This window comes from Maylandia zebra, linkage group LG19 (assembly GCF_041146795.1).
Source record: "Maylandia zebra isolate NMK-2024a linkage group LG19, Mzebra_GT3a, whole genome shotgun sequence".
NCBI classification, from domain to species: domain Eukaryota; kingdom Metazoa; phylum Chordata; class Actinopteri; order Cichliformes; family Cichlidae; genus Maylandia; species Maylandia zebra.
In genome coordinates, this window is record NC_135185.1 from 22,538,534 (window position 1) to 22,560,678 (window position 22,145).

At 45.1% G+C, this 22,145-nt stretch overlaps 2 protein-coding genes across 6 annotated transcripts in view; one reads left to right on the forward strand and one right to left on the reverse strand.

Moving 5' to 3' along the window:
- Positions 1 to 789: 789 nt before the first annotated feature.
- Positions 790 to 20,213, reverse strand: LOC101488058 (SLIT and NTRK-like protein 3). 3 transcript variants are annotated; one of them, XM_076877234.1, is made up of 7 exons: positions 20,068 to 20,213; positions 11,977 to 12,257; positions 11,536 to 11,787; positions 11,183 to 11,298; positions 9,999 to 10,922; positions 8,589 to 8,808; positions 790 to 3,162 (listed from the first exon to the last, which is right to left on the reverse strand). In XM_076877234.1, exons 2-7 carry the CDS (start codon positions 12,190 to 12,192, stop codon positions 2,038 to 2,040), a joined length of 2,853 nt encoding a protein of 950 aa, XP_076733349.1. In that variant the 5' UTR covers positions 12,193 to 12,257; positions 20,068 to 20,213; the 3' UTR covers positions 790 to 2,037. The 3 variants fall into 3 exon arrangements, with proteins under 3 accessions (XP_076733349.1, XP_004540345.2, XP_004540344.2); XM_004540288.5 differs by lacking the exon at positions 20,068 to 20,213 and adding an exon at positions 15,055 to 15,195; XM_004540287.5 differs by lacking the exon at positions 20,068 to 20,213 and adding an exon at positions 14,925 to 15,195.
- Positions 20,214 to 20,278: 65 nt separating this feature from the next.
- LOC101463970 (nardilysin) overlaps positions 20,279 to 22,145 on the forward strand; it is a 31,932-nt gene continuing 30,065 nt past the window's right edge. The window contains exons 1-3 of one of the 3 annotated variants that reach the window (XM_004540289.4): positions 20,279 to 20,372; positions 20,857 to 21,203; positions 21,747 to 21,975. In XM_004540289.4, coding sequence (XP_004540346.1) covers positions 21,001 to 21,203; positions 21,747 to 21,975 — 432 coding nt within the window. In that variant the 5' untranslated portion in view covers positions 20,279 to 20,372; positions 20,857 to 21,000. Of the gene's footprint in view, positions 20,373 to 20,405; positions 20,740 to 20,856; positions 21,204 to 21,746; positions 21,976 to 22,145 lie in introns of those variants that run through there. The other 2 variants (XM_012923118.3, XM_012923115.4) reach the window with 2 other exon arrangements.

Genomic DNA, 22,145 nt, shown 5'->3' on the forward strand with positions numbered 1-22,145 from the left:
CTGTGTGTTGAGCAGCATATTGAACAGCACCTCTCCGTGTCCGTCCTGCGAGGCTGAGCTGACAGCCAGAGCAATGAGAAGGAAGGGGAAATAGAGGAGAGAAGAAAGAACAAAAGGAAAAGGTGAGGAGGAGAGCAGAGGAATAAAGAGCAGAGGAAAAGGGGAGAAAGGAGCAAATCAGATGGAAAGATGAAAGCAGAAGAGAGAGGGAAGATCATTATGAAAGAAACACTAGCAATTCACGACCTTGGCCACAGGGCCCCCAGTTATGTCCTTATTTCACCCAATGGACTTGTATTTATTTTATACCGTTAATGTGGTAGATTTCACACTATTAGCTTCTATCTCCACCCTTTAGTGTGTGAGGAACCCTGGAGGCAGCCAGCTTTGCTCAACTCTCATCTGATCTCCGCAACACGCTGCATGGACAAGCTTAGAGGCTTAGCATACCTCAAGCCGTCTCTTTCATACACTATTAAAGCAACAGGGAGAGTGAGTGTGCATTTATGGGGGTCAGGGCAAGTGTATGTATGTGTGAAGCGGTTACACAGTAGTTTTTTTTATGTAGCACCCTTTATTGTATTTCGTGGGTCGGCGGTAAGAAGGCTGAACCAGATGCAGAACCATCCTATACATTAATATAACATGATCCCTTACAGGAGAGCTTCAACACGCGAAAACTAAGAATAAATATATTCACAACTGCCTCTACTATTGGTAAGAGATGAAAGCATAAAAAGGTACCTCTGTAAAAGATAATAATCGATAGTTGATAGAAGTGTCTGTCTCTTTTGTTTTTTTTAGACAAAAAATGCCTTTTTTACATCCTGTTTTTTTTTTTTTTTTTGTCCATTGATCTTTTTTTGCCATTCAATTTTCCTCTGAGAAATACTTAAAAATGAATACAATAACCTCTGTGCCTGTGTCCGATGAAAATGAAAATGTGCAGCAGAGGTCCTCCTGGCCCCATTAAGTCTGGCTGATTAAGAAATCCAAGATGCATCCATTGCCTTAATGTCCTTCTGTAATTTCCTTTGTTTTTGTCTTTCAGTCAAACAAACCAAAGAAAAAAAAAATCTGTATCTTTTTTTTTTTTTCTCCATAAAACCAGAACCTTTTTATAATTTCACACAGCAAACGACTATTCCTGGATATGTCCATCATCGTAGCCCTGTAAAAAAAATTCAACCGGTTAAGCAAATTAAGTTAACTGGATGAGATGATGAAAATGAACAGAACTGCATACAAACAACTCCAATATTGACTGGGTATATTATTATTTTTGGCTCATCCAGGGGAATGCAATTACTCGGCGGGTTTTTGATTAGTCTCAGTCGTCCATCAGCGTCCCATCCATTGGTAGTCAAACCTCTTTGTTTAGATAAATAGATCTGTATTCATAGAAAAATAAGCATTGACCACACTGCTGGCTGTTCATTGCTAAGGCACTTGGCTGTTTTCAGTTACTTCTCTTCTTCTTGCTTTTCTCTGTCTGGTCTCCATCCTAACGTGTCCACCCAGCTCGCTCTAAACTTCGAGGCTGTCACAGTTCACGACTCTGTGTTTGATGATGCTTTGAAGAGCTGGTGTGTTTCACCTCCACGCAGGTCTTTTGAGAGCAATATTATGAGCATCAACGCCCACTACCACCACCACCATGCCGTCTCCCGCTAATTGTGGCGCCGAGTAGAAAAGCCGAGCCTCAATACTTTAAAAAGAAAAAGAAAAGGATACTGTAGTAGCTGCAGCTGAAGTTTTGCCTCCAGGCAGAGATCTGTGATCAGCTACTCCTTGCCAAAAAACCAACCTATATGCCAGTAGTGGGGAAAATACAAAAAGTGACCTCAGCTCGTTATCCAGGAATAAACATAGCGTGTAGTGTAGTCCCGCTCCCCCACAGGCTCCTCTCAAAGCCAACCTCTGTACAGAAGTCATTGTTACTGAATGATTCACCACCAGAGAGAGAGATGATGAAGAGACAAGAGAAGATGGGTAGCAGGAAGAGGAGGATGAGGAGGGGGAGAAAGAGGAGGCCCGTTAAAACTGGTAAGAGCGGTCTAACACCTCCATGTAGTCTGGTGTGGTCCTCAGTCTGGCTCTCTGCTCTCCAGCTCCCTGTTCGCTCTGACTGCTACCACCTGGAGTGGAGCTCGTGGTGGTGGTGACCACGAGCGTTTGGTCGGGTCTCGTGTCCTGTTTGGAGTCTTGGGGGTGAGGGTAGCGGGGCGGGGGCCTCACATACCTATCTGGCAAATCTCTGAACTCAGGAGTTGGGAGTCTGAAGAGACAGTCCACCAGCTCCACTTTAGGAGTGGGGCCCTGGCTGTCGATTACTGTGGGGCACAGGATGCCGTTCCCGTGGAGGCCAGCGAGTGGTCCCATGGCTCCTGTAACAGTGTTGATGGGTGACGAGGACACCTCCAGAGCCCACTCCCTCTCCTTCTCTGCTGCAGAGCAGTAACCCTCCTCGCACTCTTTCGAAGCTGCAAACGTCTGTTGCTGCTGCGGCCGCTGTTTCACCGCTGCGTCCTGCTCATCTTTGTAGATGGGGTTGCTACACATGTGCGATGCCGCCGCAGGGTTAGGGCCTTTGGCGGCGGCCTCTGGGGGCAGAATGGTGTCGTAGACGTGGTTGTGCTCAGGCGGAGGTAGAGGCGGCGTCTCCGGGAGGCCGTGGTGATGATGATGGTGGTGCGTCTGCTCGGTGAAGATCCCGCACTCCATCTGGATGCCGGCCAAATCCACCTCTCCCTGGCGGCGGAACGGCAGCTTGTCTCTCCTCCTCAGGGCGTAGGCGATTAGTGCTGCAGCCGCAAAGAAAGCAGAGACAAACAACACAAGCAGGCTGAGCACTAAGACCGACAGAGGGATTGAATTCTTCTCCGGAAGGGGACCGACGCCTGAGCCGGGGTAGTCAACCGACACGCCTCTGTCTGCAGCCGTGGAGGTGGCCGTCTGCTCCTCCTGGTCCTGGTCCTCTTGAGGCTCCAGCTCAGGGCATAGCAGCTCCATGGAGAGGGATCGCAGGTCTACACCTTTGGTCTTATCCGGGGAATGGCACACTACCTCTCCCATCACAACCACAGCGCTGAGCCCCTCCAGCCAACGCTTCAGTGGAGCAGCTTCACAGTTGCACTCCCATGGGTTCTGCTGCAGGTCCACCTGGAGAAATACATTAAAAATACAGTGTGTTGTCATTGTGTAGTTATAGTGTAATTACTGGTCTGCCGTGCAGTAGATAATTTCCCTGACTTTGTGCTGAAGAATGGGCCGATGGCTCCGACTCCTATTTAGATGACAACCAGAAAAATGATATCTCTAACCCTTTCCAAGTAATAAGGTTTGGAAAATGAGTTTTTCAGAATTGATATAATGGCTCTCCACACTGACCAGTAGCTCCAAATTATTTTTAAAATATGCATGTGATGAATGCACAGATTATGTAAATACTCTCATTATAGGGTCATCAAAACACTAAAGTGCTTGCATTTACCAGATGATGGTGCCCAGGCTGGATATATCCTCAATATTCAACTCTTCCCAGCAGCGAGGGCTCTCATAGAAAAAAGTTTTGAATAGACACCGCTCAGAGTTTCTATATTAGTGCTTGTTCATAAAACTCACCGGCAGCTTTTCTGTGACGAGCATGCAAGAGTATCACAGCACTTTGTTTTTAACGGGATGTGATGCAACTCTCCCCTGTGCTATAATCCAATAGGTATGCGTGCAAATCCATTTTCTCATTGCCAGCTATTGATTGTGCGCCTTAAAACAAACTCAAATATTCACTTTGCCGCGCTCTGAAAAGCTTAAAGCAGATTATGCACGAAGGGAATCACTTACATCACGTTGTATTGTCTACAGAACTCATCTGTTCCATATCTTTAGCAATGACATTGGCAATGAAAGCTGATATTCTCTCTGTCACACTTCCAAGCAGCTCGCACAAATGTTGTCATGCTAATTCGGTTAGGCTATCTCCCTGGCTTGCAGGAATAGATGGATGCGTTCCGAGATGATTCAGCATTGCTGTTGTGGGAGCCATGATACAGCTACCTCCTCATGCCTCACACTGAACAACCGGATGCTCCTTCACTTTATTGAAGTTAGCCCACTGTGGGCTTTTTGTGTGGCTTTCATAATAGCGTAATTGCAACTGGAAGGTGAAGAGAAACTATGCTGCAGTTTTCACTCACTCATATTAAAAGTCCACTGAAAAGCATCCACCGCATTACTGTGACGCATCTAGCCTCTAACGCAGCGCGAATGAGCAAAGTGACATTTTAAAGAAACACTGCATGACCAAAGTGTCAGTTTGTTTTTGCTGTTTCATAACTTTCATAATGACAGTCTTACATCTGGTGGAAATTCTTGAAGCATTTTATTGTTTTCTTTCACGCAAATCCCAAAGGCTTTATCCCCTTCTCTTTTCAAAGCATCTGTCCAACACATCCAACACTGTTTACAATTTATACGCCTGGTCACCTAGTGTGCGATTTGCTGTCAACTTGTCAATCACAGCTTGTGTTGTGACAGGAAATTATAGACCCTCAGTTAGCCCGGCAGGTGCGGGGAAAATATGAGCGCATGATACCATTATGCACGTTCTGTGAACACAAAGGCTTGGAGTAAGTCACGTACACTAAATTGACAATAAAAAGTGGCACACTAACCAAACCAGCATTCATTGCTTTAATCCAGCCTGCGATGATATATTGGAAACCCTCTTTTGTCAGAAAATATATTCAGCCTGACTTAAATAAAAGACTGAAATGGCCCTGCTTTAACCGCAGAAGAGCATATTTGCTCTTGTGGGTTTTTATCATTATGACAGAGAGCAAAGATCAGGCAATAATCATCCAAACTTTATTTGAGAGCTACAAAAGAATTCACATCAGGGGAGAAATTCAGAACGTTCTTAGTGAGCTGTGTGCCTTCTAATTGATCACTTTGCCCAAACATCCTGTCAGTCATTAGAATTGCTCCAGTTAGTTCACAGAAATAGAGTCAATACAAGCAGGTTTTGGAAGTTCTGGCGCAGGGATTCTGCTGTAGTCTCTGGTGACGAGACGCCCCTGAGCTTCAGCTTGCCAAGCCTTCTCCATACTGATGAATGGGTTTCATTGTCTTTTGAATAACACACACACAGAGCGGACACGAAAAGACTGAAGAAGAACCTGCAGCATATGCAAAATTGTGTTTATTTTGAAAAACGTGTACATTTAAAATCTGTCTTTACGGCTACAGTGGTAGAGTGTGAGATGCTATGCACAGAAAGCCAAAGAATTATGTCAAAGCACTAACGTATCGATGCTCTCCACTTACACTTCTATATTTCATCAGATTGTGGTATTGAGTGCACTCACACAGATTTTGATTTTATTCTATTTTTTGAAGTGTTGTAATTTATTTTTCAAGGTGTGCTCGTGCTCCCTTCATAGACTTCTACCTCAGATAGCGATTTCCTATATTTTCCCGAGCGACTTCAACAACCCCTCGAGAAGGGGCATGAACTTTCTCTATCCAGCTGTTTGTGTTTCATGTAGCTGGAGAGAGAGCGGTAGTAATAGCACAGAGCAAAGAGCAAGAGTTTCTGGTCCACTGAGGCTGGTGTCGGTGAAGAAATTGGCATCTCTGCCTCCGTGTGATTGCTGAACATCAGCGCAACATGGCGAGCCTGGAAAGAAGCCCTTGATCTTTTATTCGGAGGGAAAATAAACACTGTCTTTTAATGCAGCTGTATGAGATATCTTGATTTTGAAATGTGCCGCAAACTGTTATTATGGGGACATGAGGGTCTGAGGAAAAAATAAAATAAAATGAGAAAGAGCACCCAGCGATGGAAGCGGTTCTATCAGCTCTTCCAAACAGACTGTAGACCCTAGAAGAAGAATTTGCTTGTCACAGCTGCTAAAGATAGTTATGGCCATTTATTATATCTCCATATGTGAACACATTATGGACAAAAATCCCAGTTTCAAGTGCACAGTCACAGCTTCTGTGTTTAAAAAGAATTATAATGGAATTCAGTTTGTTTCTTTTGAAAACTCTTTGACAAAGAACTTAACTTTTTACTACATTAAGTCATTTTAATAGCTCTTTGGTAACACTGCCTATGTGTTTAGCTACCTACACATAATTTAATTTGAGTGGCTATTAACACGACATTACTCTTATCAATCCCACCTTTGTTCTATAAGAAATTTCACCTCACAGCGCACCTGCATGAGTTGGCATTTAATGCTAAATCAGAGTACTTAGCCAGTCAATGAGACCAAAGACGTCTTTTGTGCTGAAACAGAAAACACATCTTTTCAGAGCACCGTTTAAAATGATTACAGATGCTTTCACTTTTATTTAAAAAAAGAAAAAAAAATGCCTTTCATGTGCAATTTCAGTTGAAATGCTGGCTTGTATTGCAAGAAAATATAACTTGTTTTCACCTTCATAAACATTCTGACTGCTTGTTATTGTGTTGAGAAGATTCCATATTTACATCTACAGAAGAAAAAACCCTCTAAATATGAAGCTACAGCTAGAAGAGGCCTGGAAGCAGCTAGCATAGCTCTGTCCAGATAAGCAAATCCACCTACCACCACCTCTAAATCTCTCTAACACTTCACATCTTGTTTCTGTAATCCACACAGAACCAAAGTGTAAAAGCAACAAATGGCCATTTTACAGCTGTTATCGCCGGACAGAGACAGACTTGCTGTTTGTGTTTATATAAGTGAAACATGGCCATGGGCAAGTTTCTTCATTACGGCTGGCAATGACAGGGAAGCGCTGCTCTGCTGCACAATACGTCCTTTGCATCTACTGAGAAAGACATATGTGTTTCTGAACTGTACATATATTATTTCTGGCATCCTCTCAGATACTGAGTCACCTAACTCGAGTTTCTTTTAAGGTTCATCTGCTGTTGAGCTGCTATTCGTTTTCTAGTTAAGAAATCATAAACACCAGAGTGATTTGAATTTTTCTCCCTGGTGTCACGCTAATATTGTTTTTTTGTTTTTTTTAATTACACTGACATCAGCAGGGTATTTTCATATCAGTGTATATAAGTGGGTGTAACTGTATAATCCTGCTCTTGATGGTGACAATGACTCTAAGCTATACATGCTGCTGTTTTATGATTAACAAAATGGACTGCTTTTTACTGCAGCTGCGAGCTAAACCCCGTTTCCATCTGCGTTACCCTTTGATTTTTTTTTTTTCTGTGCAAACTCTGGCTCCAAAAGCACACGCCAGCGCCCAGAAATCCCTCATCCCGAGCTTCAAACAGGCCAGCAGTAAGTCAACAGGTGATATCATTGTCACATTATTTTACGTGGTCTATGGGCAGCCTTAATGTGGCTTTGTCAGAGTAATAACAACCCTGGTAAATGAATGGATTCAATTACTGTGGCACAGATTTGAGGGACTACAATGGTCGTACCACTGAGCTTTATGAATACAGCCCACTGTGTGCTTCCATTTGGTCAATGCTTTAATGCTCTTGGACATCAGAGGTGTATAACAGTGCAAAAGAAAAACCCATAATACACTTTTACATGGCTCCTCCAGCTCTGTGAACTACTGTCGTCCCTTCCTCGAGCAAAGATTTAGAAACAGCCTCTGAACTGCCAGTCTCACCCACACTACCTAGGATCAGGAATTTTGCATGGAGCAAAGAAAAATGGAAATTCACAATGACATTCGGGCTAATCTACACCCACCTTACCTCATTCTACTCGGGCTGTCTAAGAAAAGCCTGGTACACTAAATTTGCTGAAGTGAGAGGAAGCAGGATAATTTAAAAAAAAATGTAACACCTCGCTTTCTGTCCTTATTGGTGCGCTGTGTATAGCAACCAGTCACATAAAGCTGCAGTCAAATGTGCGAGGTAAGCTCTCACAAAAAGCTGGATTTACCACATAACAGCAGTTTATACAGTCTATTTACTGAAAGGTATTTTAATTACAAGCATTCACAAAAACTTGAGAGGTTCAGCTTTCTCCAGTTTAGCTCCTGATTTATTAAGACCACTTATGCAAATCAAGTCAATTGCAATTTTCCAATTAGAATACCTGAGGCGCAACCATAGTCCCACAAGCCACAGCAGAGCCTGCAAAACAACAGACGCTACAGATGACAGAGAAAACTGCAGCTGTGCCAGAGGCCAGGAGACCAGGGGCTGCCAGAAGTTTTTAAACGTGGCCATGGCTTGATCCAAGATTTCAGGTTGTTTTGTTTATTTCATCAAGCTGTGATAATATAATGTGTCTTGGCAATCTATTAGTTCTTTTAATCTCATCGGCTGACATTTGAAATAAATACGCTCTGTATAATTATGCACATTTTTGTGTAGCAAATCAACAGGGGTGATCCAATTCAATAATCTCTATTTTTCCACCCGGCAACTGTCAGTCAGCAAAATACATGTTATTTGGCCTAAATTAGCTGAAAGCCTCATGCCAGGTATCTGACTCATTTGCATACACAGAGGTTAGCAGACCAGAATTGTGTTCTCAAGCATCCACCTGCATCCACACCGCCACAGCCATTCAGTAAATACAGTTAGTAATGTAGTAATTTACACTAACCTGTACCAGTCCGGTGAGGTGTTCAAGCACGCCCTCCATCGGAAGCTGTAGCAGGTGATTGTTTCGAAGGTTTAGGCGGGCTAGATTGACTCTGGAGAATACACCAAGAGGGAGACTCCGCAGCAGGTTGGCATTAAGGAACAATAACTGGAGGGATGGCATGGAGTCGAAAGTGCCGGGATCGACTTCACGGATCTCATTGTACTCAAAATAAAGGTACCTATAGACAGGAGAGAAGATGGCAGTGTCACAGACTTTACAAGCAAAGAGACTATCGGTATGTTGTATCTAAGCTGTATCTCGTCATTTCGTGATGCACTAAGGTCATTTTCCTTTCTGCATAAATTAGTCATTCCTTTTGATGCCTTTTCATACATTTAACTTCCAAGTATGTCCCGCTTCCGTGCATGGCAAACACATCAATGAATATTCATGTCACAAAGTCACACCAGAAATTGGATTTCATCTTCTCATCCCCTGTTCGCAGCCATAAACTGATCACTATCAAATAAAATTGTGTAATTTTGCACTGATGACTACTAACACTGGCCTTTGCGTATCAGATTATCTTGTTAGATCAAATTAAAAGGACTCTTTTTTTTTTAAATAACAGAAATATGTGCAGAGTACAGCTGGAGAATTCTCTGTGCATGCTAGTCATCCAGTAGTGCAATTGCTAGAATAAGTGATGGATCTGGTTTAAATGACTTGTACAGCTCCCTCACCATTAAGTCACTAACAAAGGCTAACAAGAGGTTAAGAGGTAGACATTTTGAAAAGTCCAGAGAGGATTTTTATTATTGATTAATAGTCAAATAAATGGCTATGGAGATTTTTTTTCCTGAACCCTGTCTTTAAATATAAAATAGTGGAGCTGAAAGCCAAAAGGCTAAAAGAGGTCTTTGCAGTCTGCTCTGCTGTCTTCCTCACTGTTTAATGACTGACTTTGGATATAGGTTATTAACCAAGGAACTGTCTTATTCTGATGATGACATAAATATGCATCACTCTGACAGTGTGCTTTTATTTTAAGCTTTTCTTATTCTTCAAAAAAGAATCCTGGCAAAAAATCCAAATGTCTCACCGCCTTATCGACACCTGTGTATGCAAATACAACAAAAACCCATTAATTTTCACGTTGTCACTCACACCCAAACTGAAGCATGGCATCAGGCAGCGCCACTAACAAATGACACTTCTGGAAGAGACTGGGCACCTTCCATTTCAATCAAACTCCGGCATAATGGTAATCAAAATGTTCTGCTCTGTGCCGTTCCAGTATTACAGTGAAATTAATTTCCACATACTTATAAACAAATCTCTAAATACCTAAGCTGATGAGGTTTTAATTAATATGTATGTCTGAAGTGAATAGAAGTAAATGGTGTGACTGATCCAAAAGGTTTTTACCTTAGATTCTGCAATCCTAGAAACATGTGGGGGCTCAGCCTCTCCAGATTGTTTCCGTTCAGGTAGAGGCTCCTCAGGCTCGTCAGGCTGGAAAAAGCACCCTCCTGAAGGTACGAGATGCGGTTGTTCCCCAGGTGAAGCATGTCGAGGCTGGAGAAGTTCCAGAAGTCTGTGCGGTAGATCCTCTGTATTAAATTTCCACTCAGGTAGAGCTTGCGGCCGTTGAGAGGCCGAGGTGTGAGCTGGGACACATTGAGGAAGCCATTCTCTTTGCAGTTGACGGTGAGACCCAGGTCAGTTATGTGCAGGTTGCAAGTGCAGCCCAGGGGACAGATGATGGGAATAGGGGGCCGTGTTTGGTAACCAGCCACCGGGGGATTCTGGTTGGGCATCAGACTGCGTGGCGTGGGGGATGTTCTGGAGGGTCGAGGCCTTTTAGTCGGCCTTGGGTGCCTCTCCCTGTCTTTACGCTCTGCAGAGGAAGAGGATGACGAAGTGGAGGAAGTATGTGTGTTCTGGCGGGAGCCGTGCACCATAGAGGAGGGCTTAGTTGGTCTGACTCGCCCAGGTTGGTGTTTAGAGTTAGGGGGCAAATGCTGGGGTTGTGATCCTGCTGATGGACCACTCCCCACTGCTTGCAGCTCTTTATCTGGCAGGTCGGCACACAGTTCTTTGCGGGGGATTTCCCTCAGGTCTTTACCGTGAAGGTGGAAGGGATACTCGCATGTAACATCCCCAACTACCGCCGTGTAGGGAATCTGACCCAGCCACTGCTGTAACTGCACTGCCTCGCAGCCGCAGTTCCAGGGATTCTCCTCCAGCTGTATCTCCATCAGGGAGCGGCCAACGTACTCCAGGGTCCCAGCATATGCCAGGCTCTTCAGACGGTTTCCCCGCAGGTCCAGATGAGTCAGAGACACGGATCTGGTACAGGAGGAGGAGGGATATAGTTTGCTAGTTCACATGAAAGGACACTGTTATAGTAAAATAAAATTCACACATTCCATCACAGAGGAGCCAGCATTTTATCTGATGATTAATCCATCTCTGATGATATGAAATAGTATGCCACAGGAACATTAATTCAGCAGTACAGCGTGACTAATTGTGTCAGACACTGATATTTCTACAGATCAGTCCTGGCATAATTTAAAAGCTCTGCAGTAAAATAATCAGAATCCAACCTGAACAGATGAGGAGGCAAGTTAGGGATGAGGTTGTCATTCAGGATGAGAACACGAAGCTTGTAGAGGAACCTCAGAGCACCGCTATCAATTCGTTTGATCACGTTGTAGTCGGCCTGCAGGTAAGAAAGAAAAGATGTGACGAATGAGTAATTGCTCGAATTGGAAAGTAAACTCAACTGAGAGCTCTCCGTTTGCAAAAATGCACAGAGATTTTGAGGAGATCCTTTCACACAGGCCACCTGCTAGCCATTGATTATTTCTGTCACAGCTATCTATAGTAATCCTGGACAAATTTGTCAATAATTAAGTCAATCGTGGATAATCAACACGGATTAACTCTTCGGGACTACCTGGAGGTATTCCAGAGCCTCTAAGCCGGCGAAGGTGTCATTTCTGAAAACCTCCAGCTTGTTCTCGTGGAGGTACAGACGTCTCAGTTTGGCGAGCCCGTGGAAGGCTCCCACTCGGATGTCCTGGAGAGCATTGTTGCCAAGGTTTATCGACACTGCGTTGCCAAGGTGCTGAAACCCGTTGCTATAGAGACGCCTTAGAGAGTTCCTCTGGAGGTTGAGTTTGAAAGGGCGGACCCATGACTGTGACACCTGAATGATTAATTAGAGGTCTGATTAGTTATCTTATTAATTACATAAATTTAGCAGTTAGAAACAGCCCTAAGCCACATTAGAGGCAGGATATTAGACTGGGAGATATATTAGATAATAAGATAAGTGACAGCGCAGTAAAGTGCAGCTCCACATGCGTGGCCAGACAAATGATGAAGAAAGCCATACCTGGCTGGCATTTGTGAAGCCCCGCCCATCGCAGTGCACGTGTAGCACACCTTCTTTGACCTCGCACGTGCACGGCTCGAAGCACGGCTCGTCCACTTCTTCCTCGGAGTTGTCCACGAGAGGGGTGTGTGTGGAGGTGGGGGTAGGGGTGGGGGTGTGCGACGCCTGGGAGAGACGCGCACACCCCAGGGCCACCGCCAGAGTGACCCACTGCATCCTCCTGCTTCTCCCTCTCAGCTCAACAGCCTGCGGCTACAGCCCGGCATCAGGCCTTCACCGCACTGCACGGTGAGGCAAACGCACACACAATCGCACAAACGCATTGTTAACAGAGGGCAAACAGCCAGGGAGGCAGCAGCAAAAGTCAGTTCAGGATGAATCAGATGGATGATACATCAGAGGCATACTAAAGCAGTCAGAAAATAAATGTTAAATCACACAGAGTGTAGTGTCATGGGGACGGAACAGCATTATAGTGGAATGAAGCTGTACAGGAAGGCCACAGTATGATATGATAGCCGTCAACCATGTATGCATGTGCTTGTATTCATAACAGGAAAACAAGGCTTAGAGGGTTTACAAAACCAGGACAAACTGATTTCAACACAAAACAACAGGCTGAAGAATCTCTCAGCTGCTACAATGTCTCTTTTGAATTAAAAATTCAAATGTTGACATTGAAAATGCAAAACAAAGGCACGCACGTGGGCTAGTTCACCTGTGAATCACGTTTTATCCTTTTTCCGAGTGGCTTTCTGAGTGCTGGGGTAGGGGGTGGGCAAAGCTTGTGATGAATGTATTCATCTGTGTTTTCAAATGCCGGGTGAAGCCGAAATGTCACGCATGTGTTATTTTAATGTATGCAATATGAATATGGGTGAATGCAAATCAGACTCATAACGCTTCTGTCTAATGAACTGCTCCATTTAATAAGATGAATGGCAATCAAGAGAACAGAAGGATGAGGCACAAAATACCCCATATTATCAATCAGAAAAATACGTTGGGTTATCAACAGCCATCGAGTCCTGTCATAATCATTATTGTGATAATGACAGTGGAGTGAAAAGCTTTGCTGCAAAATCAAAACTCTTCAAAAAAAATTTCAAAAGGTGGGGGTGGTGTGAATCAGTGCGACGACAGGCAGGGACGTGAACTGACGGCGATAGCGATGATGGTCGTGACGATGATGAGAGCGGCGCGGTAATAACAAGAGAATGAGTTGCAGAACTCCTGGCACAACAACAAAGACAAGAAAAGCGAAAAACAGCTGAGATTGTGAGTGCTGCACGGGGATATTTCCTCTCGAGTCTTAATGAGATCTAAATTGGATAAAGCATCTCGATCTGCTCATACAGTGTTGAACACTGCCATGCGAAATGCAATAATGATCATGATGGTATGGTAGCTGTAATCATACAGCAATAATCTAGCATCAGCGAGTTAGACAAGGAGGCAGGAGTGAAAACATCACCGCCCGGGAGAGGAAGAGCAATCACGGAGATGATTATGACGGGGAAAAGATGAAGGGAGAGGTAGAAATGAGAAGAGGAGGAGGAGGAGGAGGAGGAAAAATGGGAACAAGGGGAAGGGAAGGAGTAAAGGAGAGGCAGACATATAAAGGAGGGGTAATGTGCAGAGAGTAGGTACAAAAGAAGAGGAAATGGGTGAGGTGGGAGAGAAGAGTGGGATTGCATAAGCAGCAAGAAGTCAGTCAAGGCTGCCACTCAGGATGAGAGCTCACAGTGAAACAGCTGAAATCTGATATTGATTACATCAAAGCCCTCCTCTTGCCCTGTACACAATGTACGCCCGCCTCACAGAGAAACTGTGCTGGAGCCAAGTTTCATGCGTGTGTGTTGCACACAATGTGAGAAAGGTCAAACCATATCCAAAAAGTAGGCTTTTATAGCCTGCCAAGTACAGAAACAGGTAGCTAGACACGTGTAGATGAGTGTGAGCTTTCATAACAAACCAGTGTAATGCTGCAATACTTGTTGGAAAACCTCACGATTTTAAAGGAAGAAAGCATAAGGAGAAGTGAAAAACAGTCATCAGTGTATGAAAGTGTTCAGAGCATCTGTGCTTCACAGGAGAAAACAGGCTTACATGCTCAACAGTTTTGGACAAATTGGAAAACAATACAAAATACTGCCCATTCAGAGTCCCACTGGGTCTTCAGTCTAGATATGTATTGTTTATTATTGGACCGTGGCCCCCCTGTATAGAGGAGATCAATACAGAGTCCAGATAGACCACTGGGATCCATCCTGTTAAGAGTCTGCTTTAGTGGATGGGCATCTCTACCTAATGAGAAGAAACACAGTCAAGCCTCTTTCTCCAATCAGCCGAGTGGACTAGTCAGCAGTCGGCATAGCTCTGCATCATTATGGTAACAAGAAACGAAAGGACTTAAGCACTGACTGGTGGCAGCCCAGAACTCTGCCTGTGCTTCTGCATGCGTCTGTCTCTGTCCTTCTGTCTTCATGTCCATCTGAAAACCGTTCTGACACAGGTGTGGCTTCCCTCCCTGTCTTTCTTTAGTCTCTCTGAGTTTTTTTTTTCTTCTCACTCTCCCCTCTCCTCCAGACCTGCACACTGACGCAAGCGAACCAGAGATGACAGTCACTGCTTATTCTTCACTATATTATTCATGTCACATAATTCCAGTCTCTATCTCTCTGTCCTCTCTGTCCGTCAGAATACACACTCACCAAGCTTCACACCGGCTTTTACATGGGCCCCTGCTCTCAGCACAGATCTGCACTATCAGGCAAGCAGCAGCATCACTGATCAAATGTATGGGGATATGAGCCTGGATAGCTCACAGCCTTTCAAGAAAATCAATTAGCCCCTAACATTACGCACACAAATTGTAATAGTTAGAATAATTAAGGCATGACCAATTAAACAGCCTAGTCATTAACAGAACCTATTAAGACATTTACCAGGCTATGTATGAAAATCCTTGGCAGAGCAACGCAATCCAATTGCATTCCTCATTGTCTGTCTCTCCTCACCAGCCTCTCTGATCCACACAGCGACGCTTAGCAGAGCAGGGATGCGGGTAATACTCACTCAGTCCGCCGCCAAAGAATTAGAGAACGACCGAGAAAACACTTTAGAGGCTGACTGTCGACATGTCGTTCACATTCAGCCGCACTCTTCTCCCTCTCTCTCTCGCTCCCTCTCTCCTCTCCTGTAGCGGCTGAGGCGGATGGGGAGGGAGGGGGGACCAGAGCGGGTGGGGGGGGGAGAGACGTGATAAGACTGCAATGAGGTGGAGGATAAAAACCGGGAGAGAGAGAGAGCTAGAGAGAGAGAGGAAAAGAGGGAAAAAAACGATTGGCTTTAGGATGCAGGTCCGCTTCTCCACAGTGCAGCCCGTGGGAGCTGCGGCACTGGTCTGCTGAACAGACGTGCAATGCGCGGAGTTGTAACCTGGGCGTAATAATGGAGAATCCTCTCCTCATCTCAAAGACAACTAGGTAATTCATAGAAGGGAGGGGAAAAGAGGGGGGCAGGCGCCGGAATTAATCATGCAATAAGGCGGCTGCCCTGCTAGTTTTTATATGAGGCACAAAGCGCGCAGGGTGGGTTCCTCCTCACCAGAGGAGCCAGTTCAGTTCCTCATCATAAACAGATTACAGGAGACACAACAGAGTCACAGACAATGGGCCCCATAAACTTTCTCCTCACGTTGCCCGGTTACGCATCCCGGTAAAAAAAAAATATATATATATATATATATACCCCGACTGTTCAGCTATACCGACAATAATTTATAATCTCATTAGTTTATTCATCTCTCCTCTCTTGCCCTTAAGCACCGACGGATTTCGTGAAACCGGTGTGTGTTACCATGGCGACTCGTGCCAGCTGGCTTTCGTCGTGCGCGCGCGCGCGCTCGAGGACGCACACACGCGCACACAAACACGGTACCGGTCGGGAAAACTGTGGTGACTTCTATGAGGGGGGCCGCAGCGGAGATTACAGCGAGACCCAGAAGTTTGTGCGCGGCCTACATCAAAACACCTGTCCTGCCAAACGGGGGTGGTGGGCGCAACAGATGCCGCCCAGATCGAGAGCAATGAAGCCCCCCTACCAACGCTGAATTGAGCTCCCCACATCAGCTAATCACAGCCTGCTAGGTGGCTGATGCTCCATCGATACTTTCTCTAAGTGGCGGCTATGGAGCCCCCGTGAAGCCCGGCGTCTCCAGCGGACCAAGGGGAGGGTCTCAATAAAACACCCCATGGTGCCATGGTTTTGAAAACACGCATTCAAAAGCGTTCAACTATCAGTCAGCCGGTTTCATGGCTATAGGAAAAGATTTAATAACAACATGTCTTCCACATTACTGAGCTGAAAGTTCAATTTTCAGTTCAATTTCACATTGATTTCAGCGTGCATTAAGGTGAATAACCTTGAGGAAATGGAGAGGTGCATTTCTCCCTTAGTGCTCTCTTTCCTCTCTCTCTCTCTTTCTCTCTCTCCTTACAGGAGTAAAGATTGGGGGGGGGGGGGGGGGGGGGGGGTCTCTGGAGATTCCTATCAGAAACAGTAAGACGGTTCCAGTAATATCAGGGAGATGTAGATGATGGTTATAGATTTCAGGGCTCTCAGGTGCATTAGTCTGTATTACAGCTTCCCCACAAGGCTACTTAACGCTCACTCGCAATGGAAACAGGCTGGCTGATGCGGGGCATGTATGCACAGCCACATGAACACATGCATTCGTGGGGATTGCTTACTGAGGCATGCACACATTTAATTCGCCTACACCATGCAGGGATGCTTGTGTTTATAAATAAGCTTCAATCACGCATGGGGTTTTTGTCCTGAGATATTACTGTAATCTCTGTGACAGGGGTAATGTGATGCCAGACCTGGGGTTATTACTGTCCACCTCAGGGCAGAATGCTGCCCGTGATGGAGAATTTGGGAGAAAAACACTCTTTTCTCACAGAGGTGTTGTTGTTGAACCGTGGAGGCTCCCTAAATTAAGAAAACAAACGGAGAGGAACTGAGTGAAGATGGTTATCAGGCACCATCAGATACCTGTGTGTCTGTTCTCTGGGGGCAGGAGCCGCTCTGAGCACATAAAGTACTTTTTTAGAGTGTTGACGGGGCCTCTAAAGTAGGGGATCTATTTATACTGGCCTAGTGCTGTCTATGGAGCTGTCCAGTGTTGAAATGGATGGGGAGTCATGCTGTTTCATTTGAGCCACTTCTCCTTTCTTCCTCCTCCGCTTGCTCCTTCTCCAAAGGCTTTCCCTTCCTCTCATGTGAATTATTTTCTGTCAGAGCATACTTTTCCTTATTCCTTATTTAATACACATCTTTTCTTCCTTCCTTTCCTTCTCTCTCCCCTTCTTTCCTCGTTACTCTCTTACTTTGATTCTCCTGTGGGCTCTTGTCAATTCAGTCTGGTTTACTTGCTTTGATTTCTTCCTCCTTTGTTTTCCTCTCCCTGCTCACTCCATCTTTCTTTCCACCGAGGACACATCACACAAAGTGGTCATCCCAGTTTTTGCAGCTCTTTCCAATTATGCCTTTGCTCATGCGATCTCCGGCGGGACTGGCTTCCGTGCGTGAGGGCACACAAACTCAAGACTTAAGAACGAGCACCAACAAGAATAAGGGCGCAGATTATTCCTTGGTCGAAAGAGCTCCTTAAAGCTACATCTTGCTCACATAGCGTTGAGTCGTCCCCAAACACGTGTTTGAGTTTCACTGGGGCCTGCACTGCCCCCTAGTCTCTGCTTACTCAATGCGATGAGGCAATCAGAGATGCAGGCAGAAGTATCATGCACTCTGTGGCAGGATGTGGAAAGCAAGTGAAAGAGAAGAGGGACAGAAGGAGCGAAAAAGGGAATAAAACAAGCTGAGTGTGGGAGGGAGACAGTGAGCATTTTGGGTAAGGTTGTGAGGGTTGGCTGAACATGTAAAGGGGGGAGTGCAAGAGGGAGCCAACAGATAGACGGAATAGGTATTTGGAAGGAGGGGGAGGATGGCCAGGAGGGCAGGTGGTTCTGTCATTAGCTCCAGATTAAAGCAGAGGGCAACTCCAAAGGCCTCACCTCTGATTCACACAGTAGTACTGCAGGCAAGGACAAGCCTCCCGGGAGACATAGCACACACACACACACACACACACACACACACACGCATGCTGGAGACACGGCAGTGATTCAAAGGATTACTCACAGGCTCACGAACACACACATAAACACACACATAAACACACACGTATAGGCATATATAAAACCACCACCCCTCCCCATCCTCATTTACACACGAGATACACCGTGACTCACGAGAACATGCAGACTCCCACACACATGCAAACAGTCATGCCACACACACATTCTCACACACACATTCTCACACACACACACACACACACATCATTGAACTAATTAATCAAATCTCCTGTTTTAATTAGGATTCAAATCAGTTGCTATGGGAACCTTGCCCTCTCAGAGTCTTAAGGTAAAGGCTGCTGCTGCTGCTTCCCGTGACTCAAGGAAGGTGTCCGAGGGGGACACATTCATATTACCTATGTTGATTCAGCTGGCTGCATTCTACATTCCATTTTCACGCAGACACATTTTGCGGGGGAGGCCTGAGGTGCCCGATGTGAACTTCAATTTGGGCTCAGTCATACAGAGGGACCAAAAAAAGGCGGAAAATTATGATGGCTCACGTTGCAGCCAAACGAATACAATATATTTTACCAGGAAAAGGCCATGTGTGTTAGCGTTAAAGGTGAGGTTCACAGTCTGTGGACGCCCGTCCAATCGATCACCAGCTCAAGCCTGCCATTTTTGCTCTGAAAGTTTTCGCATGGAGACACACATAAAGGCACTTTCACAGAGTTTCTAATACGGTGCTTATCCTTGCTATTACCACGGCCTTGCAATTTTGGGTGAGCAATCGCTTTGTGCTCACATGCCTTGTCCCAGTGACAGTGTTTTCACAGAGGCTCCATTAGTGATCAGTAGGATTTGTTTGTGAAAATCGCTGTCAGAAGAATCAATATTCCTGCATTTGCGTTAATACTATCCAGACAGAGGAAATATTTATTCAGTGACTAATTCCTGAGGTCTAATTAAAGCAGTGTGCATGCTTTAGTGTTAACACTGTTTCATCTCACAAGCTGATAGACTCTTATCTTAAAAGACTGGATGAGAGAGCTCAAAGTGTAGCGGAATCACGGCGCCTTCATCTGTCCAGAGAGCCTTAATATCAACTCAGGTGAAGGCCGGACCTGATGAATTAAAAGAGGAGAGGATGCCAAGTGAAGCCATTAGGATCCAGGAACTCAGGCGTGTGTCTGGCTCGCCGGTTGTCATGGTTGCGGTGTTTATCACCTCTTTCTGCCGACAGAAGCCCAGGGGCAAATCAGATTGGCTTCAGACAGGGAGGAAAAGAGAGAGTTGGTGAGTGAGGGGGAGGACATATTGGCACAGCGGAGGGGGGGAAATGCCAACACGCTGCTGAGTGAAGGCCGAGGAGGAGCGCTGGACAAATGTCAACGTGGCTTATTCATAGGATGATGCTTTTAACTCTTTGACTGTGACATAACGTTTGAAGTAAAGGTATATTAGACCAATTCAGTAAACCCTCGCTTTAGGTCTTTTTGTTAACATACCCAAATGCTGTAATGTGGGGAAATAAAACTTTCTTTTTTTCCCCTCTTGTTATCTTCTCATCTGTTGTGGTAAGTATCTCCCTGCAAATGTGCTGAATGCATTAATGCACATCTTAAAAGCTCTTGGCATTTGATGAAAACAACACTAAAGGATAGTCCTCTAATGGAAGTCTTAAAGCTAGATAAACCTCAAGGATCTGGAGTAAATCCCCCCCCCTGCCCCCCTATCCCCCGTGGCCTGTGCCTGCCACCTAGTGGTCCCTAACCCAATGATCCATATGTGAAGACTTCACAAGTGCAACCTGTGTGGTGAGGCAGTTTTTCTGAAGTACAGATACTATTATTATTATGTCACTAGCTGACAAGACAGCATTCACTTCAAAGAGCTCTGAGAGTTCATGTTGCATGAGGAGATGAGAAACTAAGACATTTACCTGTTATGACAAGCGGCCGGTAAGATATATTATCAATCTATTGGTCATAATCATAAACAGATGTCTGTTTGCATCCAGGTGGCTGCCTGTCGTTGCCCGTCCAGGGCCTGAAGCTTGTTACAACGTAACCGCTCCTGACTGCTCAGCGCACACGTGTTGACACCCAAACCACGCCTCCTTGTCTCTAGAGCCAATCATCGGCCGTCATAGTTCAGCGCGTCTTCCTCTCAACAAATCACAGCACTCGTTGTTGCTGTGGGGGACATTCGCAGGCACCGAGGCCCTTCTGCTGTCGGCAGAGAGAGGTATGGCTTCATTGTTTTTGACCGGCTTCGTGAAGTATTTCTAAAAAGGAAAAAAAAGAAGTAGAAGTAGATTAAAAAATAAACACTCCGGCTCTATTTCGTTTGTGTCAAATACCATCTAACAGAACCAGACACGGCTTGTTAACATTAAATCCTTCCTCTCTCACTCGTGTTTCCTCTCAAATGTCCACTTGCTCTTGGTGGTCTGTGAGATGATAGGTTCAGGTTTCGCTGCGGGCTGGTGAGACAGGGTCGGATTTTAGCTGACATCCAGCTGAATAGAGCGAAACCACCAGACAGTTGTATGAATAGCTGTATTGTGGGCGCTGGCTAGCCGGTGTTGTGTGTGTCCATATGTGTGTGACAGGTCAGTTTCACATCTATAGGCCCACGCCACAGCGAGAGTCTTGGTTAATCTGTGTTGTTTTAGACGCAGAGCGCTGAACTTTAGCTTTGTTTTTTCTCCCCCACACTCGTATGTCAGGTCTTCATCATTGCTCTGTCCAGGCTTACACGGTGTGCTGCCGCGCTAAGGAGTAAATTGCCGTTGACAGCGACTTGTCCTGTTGTTTGTGGTCGCCCCTGGCTGTCAGCCTGCAGTGCCAGAGTCTCGTCATCTCTGTCGAGGATGCCGCAAACAAACAAGTCAAGAAACGCCCCGGCGGTTGACTCTCCGGGCTCGGTCCAAGTGGGAGCTTCAGCAGAAGCTACAGAGCCGGCGTCCCGGGAGGAAATTCAGGCTGCCGGGGACTCGGGAAGAGGGGGGGAAGCTGAGGATAATGTCGGTGACAGAGAGATCATCAAATCACCCAGTGATCCCAAACAGTACAGGTAAAAAAAAAAAAAAAAAACTCTTCTACCGCACAGTCAAGCATTCCTACCAGATTCCCATGAGGATTTAAATAATTCATTATGCTGTTTAAAGAAAGGAAAAGTTGCACGATTTATCTGTTCTATTATGTATGTTATTCTCACTCGAAGGTATTAATAGGATTTCATGTGTAATGAAATACATCTTGCTAAAGTTCTGCATTCATGACTGTGAAAGTGCTGACAAAACGACCCAGATCCACTAACCCAGATCCAAAAATGATATTGAGCCTCCCATCCAGCTGGATCAGTGCAATATTATTGTAGTCTGATGGGATGATTTCATGCTTTAAGCACAGACCAGTGCCTCAGGCCTCTGTGGGGCATGGATGGAATATTTGCTGTGAAAAAGCACAGCACACGATGGGCTGAAAGGGTATAAGATACAATCTGCAAAGGGATAACTGTTAAGCTGTTAAGAAAAAGCAGTGAAGGCTCTAAAACTCAATTGATACCACAGTGCTTCTCCTTGTGTTATCTCACCTTTGACTTTACTCTCCTCAGGTACATTGTGTTAGAAAACGGGCTGCGAGCTCTGCTCATCTCAGATTACAGTGGACCGACAGAAGATGGAGAGTCAGATGAAGGTGAAGAAGAAGAGGAGGAGGAGGACGATGATGAATCTGAAGATGGATCAGAGGATGGGTCTGAGGAAGATGACGAAGATGAGGGCATCGATGATGAAGATGATTACAATGAGGGGAAAAAGAAGAAAGGAAATGCAGAGAAACAGGTACAGGAAACAAGAGAGCATTTCATATAGACTTTATTTATGTTTTGCAAAACTACACTGTTTGAAATAATGTAAAAAACAAATTGACACCATTACTCCACACACTATTTAAGGTGCATCTTTTATACTCTTCTATAATTTCTGCAACATGTACAGTGGCTAATACTCTG